Source organism: Ictalurus punctatus, chromosome 7, assembly GCF_001660625.3.
Source record: "Ictalurus punctatus breed USDA103 chromosome 7, Coco_2.0, whole genome shotgun sequence".
Lineage (NCBI taxonomy): Eukaryota > Metazoa > Chordata > Actinopteri > Siluriformes > Ictaluridae > Ictalurus > Ictalurus punctatus.
The window spans coordinates 6,523,150-6,544,341 of record NC_030422.2 but is presented as its reverse complement, the minus strand read 5'-3'; the positions used below and the strand labels follow the sequence as shown (position 1 = coordinate 6,544,341).

Sequence of the window (21,192 nt, the reverse complement as noted above, 5' to 3'; positions counted from 1 at the left end):
CAGCTTTATGTAAGAATGGCGAGGAGAAAGCAATCAATGAAAAAGGTCATACAAACCCCCATCATTTACAGACTCAAAAAACATGCGAAAAACTCGACTGTAATCTGATGAAGCCTGGAACTGAACTTTTTGGACTTGCCACAAAGCACTACAGTTGGTGAAATCCCAACACTCCTCATCACCCTAGCAACACCATCCCCATGGTGAAGCATGATGTCGGTAGTATCATGTTGTGAGGATGCTTCTCATCAGCGGAAACTGTGAAAATATTGACTTGAATTAAAAAAAAAAAAGCTAAAATGCCCAATTATTGTGTTATTTCATAACTCAAGGGATCGAATACTTATGCAATGCGATGTATATCATGAGTCAGTTTATTTAATTCCCACATTTCTCACTAAATTATATATTGAGTGTGAGAACAGCAAACAAAACTATATGAACAATTGTTTCAATATAGACTTTTACTACTTTCGGTAACATTTTCATTTGTGAACTAAAATGGGTATTCATCATCTGCAAAGACCCAGTACTTGCATGTTGTCCATGCCATTCAGTGTCATTCTAATATATGCTGCTAGGGTCGTTTTAAGGTCAATAAACAACAGCATGAAAATATTCACATGATTCATTCATTTGAAAAGTGTGTGTACAGGGGGAAAGAGGAATAAACCCAGGAACTTCATTACATACAACCCACAGGCAGGGGGCGGCAAAAGCCTCATTTAAACCTTCCCCAAGAAGTTGTCTGTGTTATAAAACCTCTCAGTTTAATGAAGGGGAAAACTGCGATATTTGCACTTCCCACAGATTTGCTGACAAATCATATCTGCTTTCCACTCTCTCCACATTCAAACTGATATTCTCCCCGGAAGAGATTCCCGAGGCGGCCATATTGTGGGATGTATTGGGATGTATTGGCCGGGTCCCAAATTCCTCCGTCTGGGACATGAAGTGCGCTAGAGTGCGTCCAGAAGGCGTTATTTCACACGCGACGTAGTGCACTTATGCAGGGGGCAGGGAGCCGTTTGGCCTACAGCCATTGGTGCAAGTTGTATCAAGCGCACAAGAAAAGAAGGAGAGGAAAAAGGAGCACTGTGGGAAGCACTCACAATTCCTCAGGCTGCCTTTTTGTCATGAATTCTCTACCGGTTCCGGTTTAAAGTCTATTTTTTTTTCCCTCCTCTTTCTCTTTACCACTGTTTGGTCTCCATTTCTCTTCGCCTGTTAGTGACGCGACCTGATTTCTGTAACGGATTTCACCAGCAGTAACAACCAGTTTGGGTGGTTTCGCGTGGTGTCGTGTGAAGCATGGAAAAAACACCGCAGCAGACTGGGATTGTCATTTTGTAGCGAACAGTTGCACTTTCCAGCGTTTGCCGAGTGCGTGGACGGCGGAAGACGTATGAAAATAAAAGAAGGCAGGTTTGTGTGAAGGTAAGGACATTTGGAAACGGGCTGCGAAAGTCTGTTTGATGTTTCGGAAACACTGTTGTTGGTGTTAATTTGTCACTTCACACTGAATTAGTGGTTATTTTTGTTACATTGTGCGTCGAGAGAACTTGGGGGAGAAAATGGTTGGGCACGCGCGTTTGTTTGTTTGTTAAGCGTAGAGAGATGTGTGTAATGAAACGTGGCTCTCTCTCTGTGAAAGTTCATGACTGGGTTCTTAATTTCCGTGCAAACACCAGGCCTGGTGAAGCAGAGGCCTCGTGATAACGCCACTGTTATTGTTTTATTGTTTCTCCCAGCTCGAAAAGTAATTCAGGCCTGAGTCCATTTCCCAAACCAGGGCTTTCCTCAAGATTCCCCTCAGGATCCAGCGTGTAACAGACTTTTACAAACTGTAGGACTGAAAGCAGGCGCTTGAAGGTGTTGGACTAGTGAGTGGTCGGATTTGTAGCTGAACACTGCCAGAGATTTCATACATTATACATTACACACACACCCTATATAGCGTTTTCAGTGTCATTCTACACACACACACAACCTATATAGCGTTTTCAGTGTCATTCTACACACACACACAACCTATATAGCGTTTTCAGTGTCATTATACACACGCACACACACACACCCTATATAGCGTTTTCAGTGTCATTCTACACACACACACAACCTATATAGCGTTTTCAGTGTCATTCTACACACACACACACACACACACACACACACAACCTATATAGCGTTTTTAGTGTCATTCTACACACACACACACACACACAACCTATATAGCGTTTTCAGTGTCATTCTACACACACACACACACACACACACACAACCTATATAGCGTTTTCAGTGTCATTCTACACACACACACACACACACAACCTATATAGCGTTTTCAGTGTCATTCTACACACACACACACACAACCTATATAGCGTTTTTAGTGTCATTCTACACACACACACACCCTATATAGCGTTTTCAGTGTCATTCTACACACACACACACACACACACAACCTATATAGCGTTTTCAGTGTCATTCTACACACACACACAACCTATATAGCGTTTTTAGTGTCATTCTACACACACACACACAACCTATATAGCGTTTTTAGTGTCATTCTACACACACACACACACCCTATATAGCGTTTTCAGTGTCATTCTACACACACACACACACACACAACCTATATAGCGTTTTCAGTGTCATTCTACACACACACACACACACACACACACACACACAACCTATATAGCATTTTCAGTGTCATTCTACACACACACACACACACACACACACAACCTATATAGCGTTTTCAGTGTCATTCTACACACACACACACACAACCTATATAGCGTTTTCAGTGTCATTCTACACACACACACACACACACAACCTATATAGCGTTTTTAGTGTCATTCTACACACACACAACCTATATAGCGTTTTTAGTGTCATTCTACACACACACACACACACAACCTATATAGCGTTTTTAGTGTCATTCTACACACACACACACACACACACACACACACACACAACCTATATAGCGTTTTCAGTGTCATTCTACACACACACACACACACACACACACACACAACCTATATAGCGTTTTCAGTGTCATTCTACACACACACACACACACAACCTATATAGCGTTTTCAGTGTCATTCTACACACACACACACACACACAACCTATATAGCGTTTTCAGTGTCATTCTACACACACACACACACACACACAACCTATATAGCGTTTTCAGTGTCATTCTACACACACACACACACACACACACACACACACACAACCTATATAGCGTTTTCAGTGTCATTCTACACACACACACACACACACACACACAACCTATATAGCGTTTTCAGTGTCATTCTACACACACACACACACACACACAACCTATATAGCGTTTTCAGTGTCATTCTACACACACACACACACACACACACACACACACACACACAACCTATATAGCGTTTTCAGTGTCATTCTACACACACACTCACACACACACACACAACCTATATAGCGTTTTCAGTGTCATTCTACACACACACACCCTATATAGCGTTTTCAGTGTCATTCTACACACACACACCCTATATAGCGTTTTCAGTGTCATTCTACACACACACACACACCCTATATAGCGTTTTCAGTGTCATTCCACACACACACACACACACACAACCTATATAGCGTTTTCAGTGTCATTCTACACACACACACAACCTATATAGCGTTTTCAGTGTCATTCTACACACACACACACACACACACACACACACACACACACACACCCTATATAGCGTTTTCAGTGTCATTCTACACACACACACACACACACACACACACACACACACACACAACCTATATAGCGTTTTCAGTGTCATTCTTCACACACAACCTATATAGCATTTTCACTCTCATTCTACACACACTCATACACAACCTATATAGCGTTTTCAGTGTCATTCCACACACACACACACACACACGACTTGTATAGCGTTTTTACTGTCATTCCACACACACAACCTATATAGCGTTTTCACTCTCATTCTACACACTCACACACACACCCACACAACCTATATAGTGTTTTCAGTCATTCTACACACCCACACAACCTATATAGTGTTTTCACTGTCATTCTACACACACAGACACACACACACACACACAACCTATATAGTGTTTTCAGTCATTCTACACACACACACAACCTATGTAGCGTTTTCACACTGACTACGTTTACATGGACAGCAATAATGTAATTATTGACCTTACTCTGATTAAGATAATAATGTAATTAAGGTGTTTTACGAGTCGCTTTTAGAATACTCCAGTCATGTACCCGTTTTACATGTTTTAGAACATAATTAGATTAACAGCCCGCATCATTACGTCGCCACGCCGGCCGACGTCCCTCCAGAATTTCACGTATCAACATACAGTTCGTCTTCGTTATGGTACCGTATACAGTTTTGGGTGTATTTATTTATTTTATTTTTTACGAACGCTTCAAGTGCAGTTAATTATTTGTCATGCTGTACGTGCTAATAGACGACTGCTTGAAGCGGTGGGTGTGTCCCAAATCGTGTAGCTACCGTCTATATAGTAGCCGAGATGCATGTATTTTTCCCCACTACAGGCCTATAGTAGGAAAGTATGCTATTTGGGACACAGCCGAACTCTCTTGTTCGCCTGTAAAAGGTAAAACTGCCGTTTGTGATCGTGTCCTGTCGCAAAATGCGGTGAAAACTCCCACACGACGTTAATAATGTGATTAAGGTGTTTACATGTCAAAAACAGGAGTACTCCACCTGTCTTAATGAGATTATTGCTTACTTCGATTATGACCTTAATCAGATTAAGGTAAGTAAAAATTGCTGTTTACATGGTAGTTATTTAGAGTATGATCTTAATCGGATTAAGAGTGGATTATTGTTGTCCATGTAAACGCAGTTTGTCATTCTATACACACACACACACAACCTATAGTGTTTTCACTGTCATTCCACACACACACACACACACACACACACACACACACAGCCTATATAGCATTTTCACTGTCATTCCACACACACACACACACACACACACACACACACACACACCCTATAGTCTTTTCATTGTCATTCTATACACATACACACAACCTATATAGCGTTTTCACTGACAATTCGCAAACACACACTATAGTGTTTTCATTGTCATTCTCTACACACACACACACACACACACAACCTATATAGCGTTTTCACTGACAATTCGCAAACACACACTATAGTGTTTTCATTGTCATTCTCTACACACACACACACACAACCTATATAGCATTTTCACTGTCATTCTACACACACAACCTATATAGCGTTTTCACCGTCATTCTACGCGCACACACACACAACCTATATAGCGTATTCTCTGTTATTCTACACACACACACACACACACCCTATCCAGAAGAGTAATATTTTGGCTCACAGCACTGTTATACACTTTACCTGGCTGCTTCCACAATAACTTCTGTGTCCATGTTTGGTATTATATAATCTGCTGAGTCCTCAGTCACAGCATGTTATGTTTACATTTATACCATTTTTAAATGATATTGTTACTCTTTGCCACCTATCTTCTGCACTACGTGTTATCAGACACTTCCACACTAAAACAGCGCTACACCGTCTCTTACTCTGCCTATTGGCCTGGTTTCGTAGTACTGTACTGTCCTGTGTTGTGTAGATCTTATTTAGTCGTCTCGTGGTTAGTGTGTGTTTTTATGTAGCACCATGGTCCTGGAGTAGGGATGGGCAATATTGACTTATATTGAACTATATTGTGATATTTTTTGGTATTTATTGTGATAACGATATCAGTGACTATATTATAGTTCCGTTCCCCACATTTTTTTTTTCTTTTTTCCACTTACTAGATAAGTAAAATCCCGTAAGATATATCTTGTTTTCTGGAAGAAAAGAAAATCTAAATCGAGTTTTTGCTTAAAACAAGCAAAACTATGTCAGTGGGGTAAGAAAAAAAATTCTCTCATTCAAATGGAGAACACGATTATTTGTCTTGTTTTACGTTCGTTTGCTGTACATCTGATTTTCTGTAACCAAGCCAGTTACCAGATCGTAGAGATACTGTGGCTTCTCGTCCGCGTTCCGCCGCACTTGCTTTCGCTCTGCACGGGTCGCGAACCGTCGCATGCAGGAATACTTCATCAACTAGGCTTTATCGTTAATTGTCGCGTGAAGACGAATTCTTACTGTGGGGATAATTTCTACCGGTATATCGCAAACGATAAGATCTCGCCCGTCCCTATCGTGGAGGAACGTTGTTTCGTTTCGCGGTCTTACTCTACCAGCTGTATATGGTTGAAATAACAATAAAGCCACTTGAACAGCAGCAGGTTTCTTTGTGTCTGATGCTAGACAAGTAACTAACTATCCTCCAACTCTCTCAATGGAGCAAAACTCTGCCAATTCCAGTGCCTTGCACTTTCCATTCGGGCTCAGAAACAAGGTCGCTTATTTGGAGGAGAGGGGAAAAAAAAGAAAAAAGACACAGCGAGTGCTCCAGTTAAGCGAGATCTTTGGTAAACAGACGTGAAAGTGTAACTTTAAGTCACGTGAGTTCCGAGCAACGGACCGGTGAAGAACAAACACAAACAGCCATTTCGCTTTCCGTGTTCTCGGGCTTCCTAGTGCAATTCTTATTCTGGAACCGTAATGTCCTTGAAACTTCTCGCATTGCTAACAGTGCATGAGCGCTCTCTCAAACTTCTAACGTTGGAGATGTTAAGGAGTAGAGGATCAGCAATGGCCGAGTCCCTAACGTTTGCTTTCAAAAAGGCGGCTGTCCCGTGTTCTTCGGCAGTTTATTATCTCCGGAAAAGGCCGAAATCTTTCCAGGAATAGAACGGTACCGAACATGATTGTTTAACAAAGGACAACAAATGAATCCGCTACAGCAGAAAAACGATTACAGGACTTAGGATTGAATCAACACCGACGTGAACTTGAAGTTGTACTCATTGTTTCTTTGTCAAGTGTCAAGCCAGATTCAACTTTTTTTTTTGGGTCTAAGCATCGTGTGAGAGACGTTTCCATAACGGCGTACCCCGTGCACGGAAACTCAGAGGTGATCAGATTGTTAGAACGTCGAGACTTCAGAATGCATGTGTCCGGACTCCTCAGGCACATCTGTTTATATAGAGATGTTATGCAACAAAGTGCCCGGACTTTCCCTCTTTCCTTTACATTTTTATTTTTTATTTTTTTTTTAATTTCAACTTTCTCTCATCTTCCATCTCATTTTCCTGTTTCTCCCCCCTCACCCCATCGCTCTAGCTTTTGACAGGCACAGCAGGTGGCTTTTGTGGTATGAATGGATTCGGAAGGAAGTATTTCCACCCCCCCCCAGCCCCAGCCTCCCCACATTCTTGGCTCTGATTGGCAGTAGCGGCAGGATGCCATGGCGATTCTGCAGAGCTGTGAGAATGGCAGCTTAATTTACAGAGTTACACACGCTGCCTTGCCTTCGCGGCCTGCCTTTGTATTTACAAACACGGCATTCTCGAAGCGGCTCCTTCATCGAAACTGATATTCGGATTCAGTGCAAATGTTATTTGTAGCGGGGAGAGTACTGTGAAAGGAAGGATTCAGTTTGTAATGTAGCTTTTGTGTTTTCCAGCTGCTGAGTACGACTGTAATACCAGAGTAACAGATGATATAAATAGGAGAAAACGTCTTCTCTAAACTCACTTCTCGGATTAAAACCTGTCCACGGAGCGCATGTGGCTGGCAGCAGAATTAAAGGGATTAAGCGTGTGGTTTAGGTTATTACATAATAACATGATGATGTTGGACTTGCTTGCGTTGGCTAGCTGCTGAGTTGAATATCTGCTCTAATACAGTTATACTATGGATTAATTTTTTTTTTTTTCAGAACAAATGATATGGAATAAAAGCAGCACACGCAACATGCACACTATTGCTGCATTCGACTTGCCTCAGAATTGGGAGCTCAAAGTTACGCCATTCACGACCACCGTGTGTGGTCTACGAAGGGGGAAACCCATCTACTCCATGTTGGTCTTTTGTTAGCAACAATCAAGCCAATAACTGTGGTTTTCTGTATATTTTCCTCTGCAGAACAGCGAACTGTATTAGTCGGTATGTTCGTGTCAAGCGATTGATCGATGCATAGTAAGTACCCGTATACGCGTGGCTCATTATGTCACTCGCTGAGGTCAGGGATGAGGAGACCATCCCAAGTAGGAATTAAGGGGGCGATACGAGCTACAAGTTATGACCTTTAGTTCAAATGCAGGATATTTTAATAAAAATGTTCTTACCACAGGATTTAGCAGAGTTTTTGTTTTTTTTTTGTGTGTGTGTGTTTGACACGGCCAAAAATGCTCGATTTTGCCGTATCTTCAAAGCTCAAAATTTGCAATGCGATTTGCGGAGGTTTATTGTTATTTTTGTGGAAAACTACTTGAGTTGCCGAATTTGCAACCGTGCGAAATTGTTTTGCGCGGTCTTTTGCAGTGATGTTTGTTTGGTAAATGAGACCTTTTAGCTGTACTCTTGTTCGACACATGTAAATCAAAGAAGGGTTTAGCTGAATGTGCGTTGTGGTGACGACAAATCGTGGCCCAAATCTGCAGTAATTTAGAAAAATTGCAAGCTCCTCCGAATATTGCTAGCTAGTATTGGCTATGTAGGGGAATGCCTGAAAGGGGAATGCCTGAAAACAGCCAAATTGCTATTGTGTGTAAATCTCTTTATATTCACTCATTAGCAAGATTTGTTTATTAATTGATTTATTTTTTTTGCCCCCAGATTTTGACCTGATTTATCAGCGCTTGACGTCACTTGAACTTTCTTTCAACTTTGCTGCCCATGAAGGGGGAAAAAAACCATGCAGGCGGAAGCGCTTTTTTAAAACCCTGCGTCCCGTAGGATTGCGTTTAAAACGTGCCCTGCAGTTGGAAAAAGGAAGAAAAAAAAGCAAGGCTAAGTGGGAAAGCAGACTAAATCATTATCTGATTCCATGTTCTTGTCTATACTTGTGCACACTCTTGCTGGGTGAACTGCCTGTGGCTTTTGAAAGGTTAATCTTTTGTTGGTTTTTCATATTGCTGGCACAGGGTAAGGTCTTTCTTGTGGTATCCTTTGTATGTATGTATGTGTGTGTGTGTGTGTATACTCGCATACATGGTTTGCTTTAAGCGTTGTCTCAACTTTGTGCCGTAACAGAGATCCCAACCTTTAAGGTTTTCCCAAAAGGGAGCTTGTTGTGTATAACAGCACATTTGCATGTTCTCAGTCTAAGGAAACGAAGTTAGTACAGGCTCTCTCGAATGTATTGGCATGACGAGGCCAATTCTTTTGTGTTGACCGACAGACATTTGGGTTTGGGATCAAAAAATAAAGGAGATGATAGTGGGACGGATGGCGGTATATATTTTAGGCCAAAAACCCAAGTGCCGAAATTTCGGTGCGTCCCAACACTTATTTGGCTACAGATCCATTGCTTGCATCAATTATGTGCATCAAGCTGACGACCCACTGACATCACCAAACTTGAGCATTCTTCTTTCGTGGAGCTTCTTTCAGTTGTTTGTTTCAGGGGGGCTTCTCCCTTCAGTCTCCTCTCCAGGAGGTGAAATGCATGCTCAATTGGGTTAAGGTCTGGTGATTGACGTGGCCAGTGTAAAGCCTTCAATTTTTTTCCACCAACCATAAAGATTAGTGAGCACATTTCAGAAGCAGCCATGCAAGCCCATGCCATGGCACTACCTCCACCATGTTCCACAGATGCGTCATATGTTTTGGATCATGAGCAGATCCTTTCTTTCTCCACACTTTGGCCTTTTCCATCACTTTAGTAGAGGTTCATCTTGGTTCCAGAACTGTTGTAGCTCATCTCTGTATTTCTTTGCGAATTCCAATCTGGCTTTCTGACTATTACTGCTGGTGAGTAGTTTGCGTCTCGTGGTACGGGCTTCTGCTCTTAGTCTTCTTCAAACGGTGGATTCTGATGCCTTTACCCCTTGCTATTCCAAGACCTTTGGAAGTGACTGTATGTTCGCCATCCTGTGTTGCTTTTAATTGTCTTACCTTTTGTATGCTACTGAGTGACAAAGTGGCAGGTTCCTTCGGTTGAATTACGATAGTCAGCTGATTGAAGTTGTTTAGCAACTCTTGATATCTGGTTTTTGACTAACGGGAGGTGTCCGTGCCTGTCTGTGTTTTTTCTGTTTTAATCTTTCATACATCAGGTGAGAGCGAGTCATCTGGCACGTTTGCTCGACCTCTTTGGTTTAATACTGCTTCTTGGGGGAAACCATTCACATGGTGAAATTGTCATGAAGCACTTTTTGGCTGCAACGATCACAAAAAAAACTCAACACAAAAAAAAAAGTGTTTCTATAAAGCAATCACATCAGACACATGAAATTCCTTGTCAGAAAAGACAATTCGCTGTAGAGGAAAGGACATGGGATGTGAAAGACTACTGAAAGGTACTACTTACTGTAGCTTTGAGGCAACTTTATCTACGTGAACTTTGGCATTTTGAGCTGATGGGCACCATATAATCAGGGTTCTTTTTTTCTTGATAGCAATGTTGGCACCGCTGATGTACGTTTTAGCTTGTTATATCATACTTTTTGCCCTAGTACCTGTACAACAATACCTGTATTAACGGTAACGCTATATTTAAAAAAAAAAAAAAAAAAAAAAAAAAAAAAAAAAAAATATGGTCAGATTGTCCCAGTATGGCCATGTCAGCATATTTTTCTCCCACTACATTGACTTGGTCTGTAGCACCAGCTTAATAATCACGTCCTGCCACACCTCAAGTGCACTCGTGGGTAGTTACCTATGTCGAGCTGAGTCACACACACAAAAAAAAACGAGTTGTTTGAACAATACAACTGGACATGTTGCAAGAACCATACTTGTTTTTATTATCTCTGGGTTTTATTATCTCTGATTACGTGTCATGGATATTGCTCTACTGCTTCCCACTGTGACTCGGTATGAAGAGCTCTGCAATGAGTAACTAATATCCTCTCACGCTGACTTCAGGAAGTGCAGTATAGCTTTCCTCGATTGCCTCGTTCGGTTTTATTTCTTGTCGTCTCGCTCTCGTCAGCCTTACTTTTAATTGTAAGTTCATGTACGATTATTGAAGCTTTCGACAGTAAACTGACTCGCCCATGTTGCTTTTAATGACCTACCGAGGAATGAGTGAAAGTTTCCGAGGCCGTTTTGCTGGTTGTATTTACTGGTGATATTGTTTTGGCTGTAGGTTATTCACTGTGGTGGGAAACTGTCAGCGCAGCAGTAGAGTTATTCGTTTATTGAGTAGATTTAGCTTTTAGAGGAGGTATTTGGCGTTATAATTAAACAAGTTGCTTGACAAAATGAGTACTTCATCGCAGAGATGCGCTTAGTCAACCTGGCGATCCTGTAATAGTAACTCTCAGTAGTGCAGAATCATACGCCAGGTCAGATGCACACCGTACAGCCAAGGACCCGAAATTAAATTTCTGTTATGATGATCTTGTGTATTGACTCAGGGATGACGACAAATCTTTTCTTGATTACTTGGCAGGTAAGATCTCGGTAATCAACCTCAGACACACAGAGCTCTGAGGACAACTTGTACTGTTCGGCCCTCTGTCAGCAGATTGCTTGCGGTTGTTCGCCACACCAGACGACCCCCATCTCCCTGCTTCTCACAGAACTCTGCTGAAAACGTTTCTCTTCAAATCATTACTCGTCTCTTTCTGCTCCGTAACATGTATGGTTGCTTGATTGTTTCTTTGCGTTACATGCTTCGTAACGTGAGAGAGAAAGGAGCTCACTCGCTCCACAGATCTGCATTAGCAACACATTGACTGAACAGACAGCGCTCTTTTTCAACAAGGCCTTGTGTTTTAGCTAGCACGCTAGAGTTAGCCAGCTAATCAGGTCTGTGCTGTTGTGTTCACAGAGCGAGTGCAGTCGTAAGATGTATTCACAAGCACAGCGCCGCAGGATCACAATAAAGCACGAGACTGTTTGTTCGTAGACTATTTAGGTAACATTGCGGTGCTTGGTAAAAGATAAGTTCTTTTTAAAGGTGAGAGTTTTGTTTTTTCACTCTGTGCTCAGGAATTTATTATAAAGTTGTTGTAATACTCACAATGCTTCTGTAATACTCAAGGGACAGCACTAGATATAACGGTGGGCCATTTCTCAAATATTATAATACTATAGTACATCAGTCCACCTATAGTCCTGTTCGGATTGGATTAGTTTATCAAGGGGGTGTCGGTAATAAGTGTTTTACACCACTTCTCCTCAGCGATGAAACTCTCGCATCTGGCCTGGTATGTTTTCTACGAACCTGATCTCTGCGTCACACGGTCATATGATCACGCTACGTTCACAGCATGGCGTCCAAGTGGTCAGAGAGGCACCGGGGTAGACGGTCCCTCCTCCAGGGTTCTGCGATCACAGAAATGAACGCGAAGTCTAGCAAACTCCGTAATATTCAGAGGAGCTTGCAGTTTTTCCTCAGATTTGGGCCAAGACACGTCACGTGACCTCATCACAATACGCATTCAGGCAAAGCGCTCTTCGATTCACGCACGTCGAACTCGAGTACAGCTAAAACGTCTCGTTTCCCAGCGAACATCACTGCAAAAGACCACGTAAACAATTTCGTACAATTTCATATCCCCCCCGACACACACACACACACATGCACACATCTACCAGAGAAAAAACTCAGTCCACACCAGCACATTCAAACATGGGGCTCTGTTTTGCAACTCTTACTATTTTACTTGGCTTGGCAAGTGAAACACAAACTCCACAGTAATGACACACTTGCACTTTCTATTTGCTGTAAATATTTATCTTAATTCAGAAATCCGCCAAAGGTGATGTACTCGTTACACCTACACGAGGTATCGGGATAAACCCATATGAAGTGTTTGCCCATTGCGGCTCTGTCTCGTGTCGTATACTTAAGTAGCTAATTCAAACTGAGTTGTGTTTACGGTTAGCCCAACCTCAAGCTTGTTCTGTTAACACCTTTGTTCCTATATATGAAGAGAGAGAGAGAGTGCGAGCATAGAAGTGTAGCTGTAACATAAACTAATGAGAAGGAGTACCCAGATGAAGCTGGAAGAACGTTCTCATTTCCGACGAATACTTGAGTGTTACTTAACCAAGGTATTGTAAAGAATCTAATCAAATGTTGTATCAATAGTCCACACGTGAACGATCACAGTACAGCTATAGCCTGTTCGTGGAGCTACAAGTATTCTCCATTAAGCTTGGACATAATGGTTTGTTAAACACAACAGTTCCTGACTATTTTTCGTCACCAGCTGGCATTTATTGCCTTTTTATTCCCGACTCCATTACATGTCGTCAAGCGCTTTAACGTAGTCACACACTTTGAAGCAGTATAATGTGACCAATACGTCAATTTGATTCAAATTGATTTCTTGTCAATTACACGTGGCGAGTCTTTGGAGGCTGGTTCAGACTTCTGAGGCGTGCGGGAGTTACTCGAATGCTCGGCATGTAGCTTACTCTACTCTCTAGTTTGAGCTCAAAATAGCAAGAGTTTGCTGATAAATTCGAGGTTTCGCTCTAGGCTGAAGACGATCTGTAGCGATGGCCGTCGTGTTGGACGGTTTAAACGTCTGTTCGGGAAACATGATGTCTACAGTCTTCTTAATCTCTCTCTTAATGTGTTTCCTTTTCACCGATGTTGTAGTGCTGTGTAAACTTTAGTAGCCCATGTCGTGTGGTTTCGGAGCAGTGTTCCACCCGTGGAGTGAGCAGGGGCCTCGAGTGAGGAAACCACCGCGTGTTTATCAGGGCTGATCCGCTGTACAAGAATTCAGTCAAGTGTATCTGCTGCTGTTCAACCCCAAATTTTATCTACACAGACCTTTTTTTCCAGCGTTTCCAGACCGTCCATTTTTATGAGCTGAGCAAATATTTTTACATTATTGCATCATTGAAACCAGCTTACTTTCTGTCAGTAATTGGGATTGATTGCAGCATTCTTCGAGGCTTCATATCCTCACCCAAGGGCTTGTCGTGTGCAGTCATACATCACCAGATTAATTTGCCTAATCACAGACAACAACGGTCTGGAAGAACCAAATGGTACCTTGAAAAAATTCCTGGGATTAATGGTTCTGGGTGATTTTGATGGAAACGCAGCTTTAGGTAGAGGTTAATCTTGATTCCAGAACTTTTGTGGCTCATCTCTGCGTTTCTTTTTGCGAATTCCAATCTGGCTTTCCTAATCTTACTGTTAATGATTTCCAGTGGTTTGAATATTGTGGTATGGCTTCTATATTTCTGCTTTCGAAGACTTCTTCGAGCTTGGACTGTGAGATCTTCATAGCTCTCACAATGTTTGTCATCAACTTCTGGTGTTTTTTTGGACCGACCTGTTCGACGTCTGGTTTTCGGTACACCGGTAGTTTCTTTTTCAGGCCATTCCAATTTGTTGCTTTGGCCTCTGCCAGTTCATTGGCTCAGATTGATTTTCCCTCTTTTCTCTGCTTCAAAATGGCTTGCTTTTCTCCCATAGACAGCTCTCTAGTCTTTGTGTTGGTTTCTCCTTTATAACAACAAATGCAGTCTTCACAGGTGAAACCCAGGGCTCTAACCAAGACTAGACATTCAGAGCTATTAACTGTTTAAACAACCAATCCAACGTAGTGCGTACTTTTAGTACATAATATAAGTATTAGAATCGGAATGCAGGAGTGGTTTTCTATGTAGCCGTTCTCTTTCATCTTACAGTAAAGTCAGGAGTACTGACAATGTTGAATATTTTATGAGATTACGCTATCTTTTGGTAAAGTTGTCATCGTATCCTTGGTTAAAGAGTTTTCATGCCGTTTCTTCAGTTTAAATACAATCCAGAAAGTGCACGTTTCTGTCGTCTCCTGAAACCAAAGCCGAGTTTAAACGAGCTTAAACGCCGAACAATCAAATATAGACTACATGATTTTTATCAGTTGAATTAAATTAGTAGATTTCAAACCTTTTCGTATCTAGAAAAACAAGCCACCTATAAATGTTGTCAACTGGGAAAGTTCAGGACTGAAAAGTTCCAACAAATAGCTTGAAATGTATTGTATAAATTTGAACGAGTCTAATCTAGGAATAGGTCATGAAACTGTACTAAGGAGGTGTGTGGTAGGTTGTCTTTTTTTTGTTTGTTTGTGTTTGAAATCGCTTACTGTGACACTTTGCTTCATTATATTCAGTACCTACTACTCAGCGGTTGATTCAATACATACCGAGGTCCAAGTCAAGTCTCAAGTTTCTGAGGTGGAGTCCAAGCCAAGTCTCAAGTCTTTGTTCAAGGGCTGCAACTAATGGTTATTTTGATAATTGATTGATTGGATAATAATTTTTTTCGGTTAATCGATTAGTTTGATTAAAAGGCCCATTTCTCTCCCCCCCCCCCCCCCCCCCCCCCCCCCCCTGTATGGTGTTTTTTTTTTTAATTTTTTTTTTTTGGGAAAAAAAGACAAAGTTTTCACATTCTGCCCAGTGTTGTCCTTCAAATATTGTACAAAATCCACGGTAAATCACAGACCCAACTTATCCATAATGCCATTCGTTATCGATTATTTTAATTATCGCTTAGTTGTTGCAGCCCTACTTTGTTCTATTTTTAGCAACAGTTCTTTCAGCTAGTTATTGTAATTAACAGCGTATGAGGCTAAATCAATTTTGAAATATGAACCGATTTCTCCTACTGAATGTCTTGTTCATTTATTCAAAATTGTCTGATAAAGCACACAAGGTTTTACTTGAATCATTAATTGCATTTTTGTACACACTCAAAAAACTATTACTTTCAACGTATTAATAACTATTCAAACTATCATTTTTATTGGAAATTCAGCATGAAGCAATCTTACAGCATAACTGCCGTCCCTTCAAAGTGCCCTTCGGAGGGTGATTTATACCATCTGGAACATAGAGACTGTCACCACGAGAAAAAACTCTGCTATTTGAGTTGCCGTAGTTCTTCCAGTGAGCGCCGGCGGTAGTCCAGATCGCAGACCCGAGTTTCCATACGTGTGTAGCACGAAGACAATCCGGACACGCTACATCCACCATGTCGGCATTGTCCTTTCACCTACAACTTAAAAAAAAAAAAGCCGACATTCTGCCTTACGCCATTTTTTTATTCTGTCAGCTCTCCCGCGCCAGTCCCATTGCCTTATGGGATAGCACAGCATCCGCCTGTTCCCTACTGCAGAATCTCGGCAGAAGTAGTAGGTCATCCTATACTCAGAATTTGGACATACTACTTGCGTACTGCTTTGGACCTACTGTATGGTAGGGTAATAGGGATATTCAGACAGAGCCATTAGCTCTAACCATAATCATACCCACCTGGCTGTCTAATCATTAGAAGCCTTAAGAAGTTCTTGATCAACTAAAACCGAGATGAAACCTACAGGGACCTAGAGCTCAAGGAAAAGGGTTGGTGACTATTACTTTAAGCCATAGGTGTAACTTAGACTATGGACATGTCCTCACCAATTTTGAAAGTGCAGTCTGGTAAAAAGTAAGTAAATAAATAAATGAGATAATGGCTCACAACAGAAACCGATCCAAATACTTTCTAAAAACACCAGTTTAATCTTTTGACAGTGTTCCTCAGGGATTGTCGGTAATATAATGTCTTCCCTGTGATTAAACTCTCGCATCTGGACGTCTATAAACGAATATGGCACGAGCACGTTTCTGTGAGGTTTCTTTTCCAGCGTTTCATGGTTTTGTTGCACGTTTTTCCCCCTTATGAAGACAATACAGCTGACGTAAACCAACGAATCCAACATCCACGATTTGGAATGTAAGAATTTAATTCGTTGCCAGAATTGCGTTTCAGGAACTGTGCAGCACCAGTTTTTTTTTGCTTTTCGAGACAGTATTGTAATCTAAAGTAACCCTGTCTGACTCCTGAAATCCTTTGCTTCTCACTGTTGAAGAGTCGCTTAAACTGTTTGCATCAGTGGACAGAGTGTCCTGTAAGGGATTAGCCTGTCAGACTAGGAGGATTAAACACGAACAGGGTGGTATAGGGTCAGGAGATATGAGGCAAGGAACCTAACACGGACATATAGGACAGTTCATTGAATTAGTACACTCCAGTCTACACCCAGTTTGCTATTTGTTTAATCACCAAGTGGCTCTTCAAGCTTGTAGTGGACCCCACCCATGTTCAACGTTTCTGTTTGAATCTCTATAAAAGCTGCTTGTTTTTTGGACTCTCCTGGTTGTTTAGTCCATGTCGGTTTTTTATTTTATTTTATTTTATTTTATTTTTTTTTTGAAAGGTGAAAGGTGTGATATTAGCACGGCTGGGCAGTTAAGGCCAAAACTGATTGAGGCCTATAAGCCATAGTGTCTCGTACCCACTGGGACATTTGGTGGAGGATCAGTGGTTATCTTGGGGTACAATAATTGATATGCATTTCCTGAGTGTTTTAAATAGGCATCATTTTTTTCTGAACCCTGAAAGAAAAGTCTAGTCTTATCAGGGCAGATTATTTATTTATTTATTTATTTATTTTAATTTTGACACTAAAATGCAACTATAACATGAATAAAGAAATTCATAGAGGAAGCATCTTGAAGCTTCATTACAAACAAAGACTTCTCCGCTAAGTATTAAATACATTTCAGTTAGCGTGTTCGATACTTTTTTCCCCCCGTGTCATTCCACTTTATTACACAGAACTTCATTTACGGACTTTAATGTTGTGAATTCTTTATATTTCCGGATTACTTTATTTAATACTAACGTCTGGCGAAAATTTCATGTGAATATCCTCAATGGAAATATATTTACTGGGAAAAAAAAAAAATTGACACGTTCAATACTTATTTCCTCCACTGTGTGTGTGTGCGTGTGTGTGTTTTTTACTTTTTCTCGTAAAATTGATGAAAGAAATACTGAGAGTGCATTCATGAGTGTTTTCGCTGGTGTTTACTTCACAGACTGATCAAAAAGCACTTTTTCTTTCCTCCTTTTATTTGGAAGTGACATTGAACATGAAAACAAGTACAAAAAACAAAGTCAATATTAAATACAAAGTCACTGTATTCAACTTGAGGTTTCAGGAATCCGAACGACAGACGTACCTCCCTTGTTCCCCCTCAGTTTTTATTTCGGTTGCAGGGAGTTTCACGCTCTGTGTCACGCTCCTCCATGCTTATTTCTGTTGCAGCACACCGCTAGTTGACGATACTGATGACGATATATAGGAAAATATCTGTCTAAGGGTGATTATCCTCCTACCCTATGCATAGCCATATCGCACAGTCCTATTTGCACACCAGAACAGTGCTGCTCTCTGCATCAAAATATTGCCAGGTGTAGCATTTTTATTCATTGTATTCTAACTGATGTCATGTGAGTATAGTTAATTCTAGTGATTAATATCAGTGATTTCTCTATTCAAACACGTTCGCCTCAAGCAAGTAACCACACATATACACAATTAAGGAACACCTTTACCTGGATTGAATTTGCTGAATCTTTAGCAGAAGGAATTATTCCTGCAGTCTGGTCAGGACAGTTTACAGGACGAAGAACCTGCTCCACCATATCAAACTGAAGGCAGTGAAAGTCATGTCATTAGCCAACACCATCTTAAATAGTTATTTCTTCTGCTGTTGCCTCCGCTTGTGTTACCCCCGACTGTTTATATTTATTTCATTCTCTGCCATGTCTCTTGCTCTAACTTGTTCAGACACTTTGAAAGCTATCGCTTTTGTCCGTTTCTGCGCTAGAACCTTACGCCCGGTTTTATGCTTTTGTCGGACATTACGCACGACTCTTCCGTAACACATCCCAAATTACGATCTAAATTTGGAACACTCGAACGAACTCCAAATTGTAGTCCGAGCTTAAGTTGCATGCTATTCTGCCAGTCCAAGCTGGTTATGTTAATGACCAGGAAGCACGATCGGTTTGGATTTCTAAACCATGTAGAATACTTTTCAAGTGAATCATTGCTAAATGCTACTTGAATTTAGAGCAGTATAATCTGCGATTAGATTATATCTGATTACCAGTGTGTCTTCCAGTAAATTCGCATGCCATGATGTCGGGATGAACAAGGGCCAGTGCTTAATTGATGAACAGGCTGTTGAACACATCGCTCCGGAGAACCAAAAAACATACCTAAAATGAACGTTATTGGCGTTTTATAATGTGTGTTTAAAGTGTTGGGTATTAAATGAGAAACCAGTAGAGCAGGGGTCATGAGTTAGATTTGACCTGGTACCCTAACCTCTCGCCATCTCTCTACAGGCTTGATCATGGGCTGCGTCAAAAGTAAAGAGGACAAAGGACCATCGCTGAAGTACCGACCAGATGCTCCTAACCCTACCCCTGTTCCCTCCCACATGGGCCACTATGGACCAGACCCCACCCAGATGGGCCAGTCACCTGCCCTCAAGGGTCCCAACAGCAGCTACAACAGCCATGCCTCCGGCATCACTCCATTTGGTGGCTCCTCATCCGGCATCACTCCATTCGGTGGAGCTGCTTCTTCCTTTTCCACAGTAACCGTGAGCAACCCCTTCCCTGGTGGTGTCACAGGTGGGTGGCTGAGGATTGTGATCTTGTACTCTATCTATCTGAAGAGTATAAACACGGTATACACGAAGGAGACAAAACTCCTTTGTGTCAGCTGTAATGTGAATTAGTACTCGGTTTGCTTGCTCGTTTTCTCAAGAATTTCCTAAAACGCAGGACTTTGTAACTGTCACGTCAGCATGTTAAATGTATACAAATGAATTTATGCGAACGACTCGACTGACGCAAATCCTGCACTAATGTGTCACGCTTTTGTTCCAGTCGTGTGTGTGGAATAAGTGATTTTGAGCGAGTGTGATTTTGTTCTCTATGAGAATCGCTTCATTTCCTCAAGCAAGACTGTGAATAGCTCTATTGATACTGCTCGTCTCTTTTCAGAACTTTTTTTCTGTGGAATATTTGTCTCGTCATGTCTGCACCCGGGGAAAGAAAGAGAAAAAAAAAAAAGCAACCACTGATAACTAAATCTTTGTCTGACATCTATAAACTTCTCATAGATTGCATTCAGCATGTGAATTCGGCCATTTTGTGCGCCGGGACAAGGGAGATTCAGATATTCGGATATCTTAATGGTGTGATGATGCACATGATGGCACACACACCATGTCACGTGAGCCGATAACAAGCATGCACATGCACTTCTATTAATATCTGCAGCTCGATTAGTTAACTACATGTTATCTGTGCATTCTGCAAAGAGCATACATATTTGGTTCTATTACTCATATAGGTCATACTAGACCTCACTTGTGTATCTGTTGTTCCTCTGGTAAAATAAGAACAGCAGTCATTGAGCGTGTCAGGAGCCGAGGTCTGATTCAATGAGAGATAATCTGGTATTCTGCGTGGGTGGGGTTTATTCACTCTGGTTTAATCTGGCCCGCTGGGTTTCACGTGTCAGTTAGGCCCATTTCCACCACATGTAGACATCACCTCATGAGAGGAGGAGCTGTTTATGTAATTAGAGACATGGTGAAGCCTATCATTAACTGATTTCACTGAGTAATTCTATCAGTAACCCCTATGGGCTTCTATAAATCCTCAACTAAACGGTGTTTATATCAGAGATTGGAACCATTATGCGTTAAGTCTGCAACTTGTATTTAATTGTATGTAGTTTGCTGAGAGCTCAGCTTTAAACCGAGTCCATTATGACGACCGTGAATCCACACTCTTGTGGTGTTTTTGTTGTTTAAGGTGGTGTGACGTTTTTTGTGGCCTTATATGACTACGAAGCCAGGACATCCGATGACCTCTCGTTCAAAAAAGGCGATCGATTTCAGATCATCAACAACACGTGAGTGCATTGATCAACAATAGGTGATGTTGACATGAGTGCATCGTGACTAGGGCTGCATTGATTTTGATTGGGGTTTTTTTTTTTTCTGTTTTTGCTTAAAAGATGATCTAGCAGGCTGAACTGAGTTTGACAGGATTTTGGATGATTATTATTATTCTTTTTAATCTGTCATTGCATTGCAGCCTGGTACAGAAGGGTATCTGGGTTAATGCTCTTTAATGGGCCGGCTGTTC

General features: G+C 41.3%; 1 protein-coding gene across 1 annotated transcript in view; it reads left to right on the top strand.

Annotated features, from left to right (window-relative positions):
- Positions 1 to 1,054: 1,054 nt before the first annotated feature.
- yes1 (YES proto-oncogene 1, Src family tyrosine kinase) overlaps positions 1,055 to 21,192 on the top strand; it is a 34,400-nt gene continuing 14,262 nt past the window's right edge. Inside the window, exons 1-3 of the mRNA XM_017472255.3 lie at positions 1,055 to 1,437; positions 19,372 to 19,662; positions 20,857 to 20,956. Coding sequence (XP_017327744.1) covers positions 19,380 to 19,662; positions 20,857 to 20,956 — 383 coding nt within the window. The 5' untranslated portion in view covers positions 1,055 to 1,437; positions 19,372 to 19,379. The remainder of the gene's footprint in view (positions 1,438 to 19,371; positions 19,663 to 20,856; positions 20,957 to 21,192) is intronic.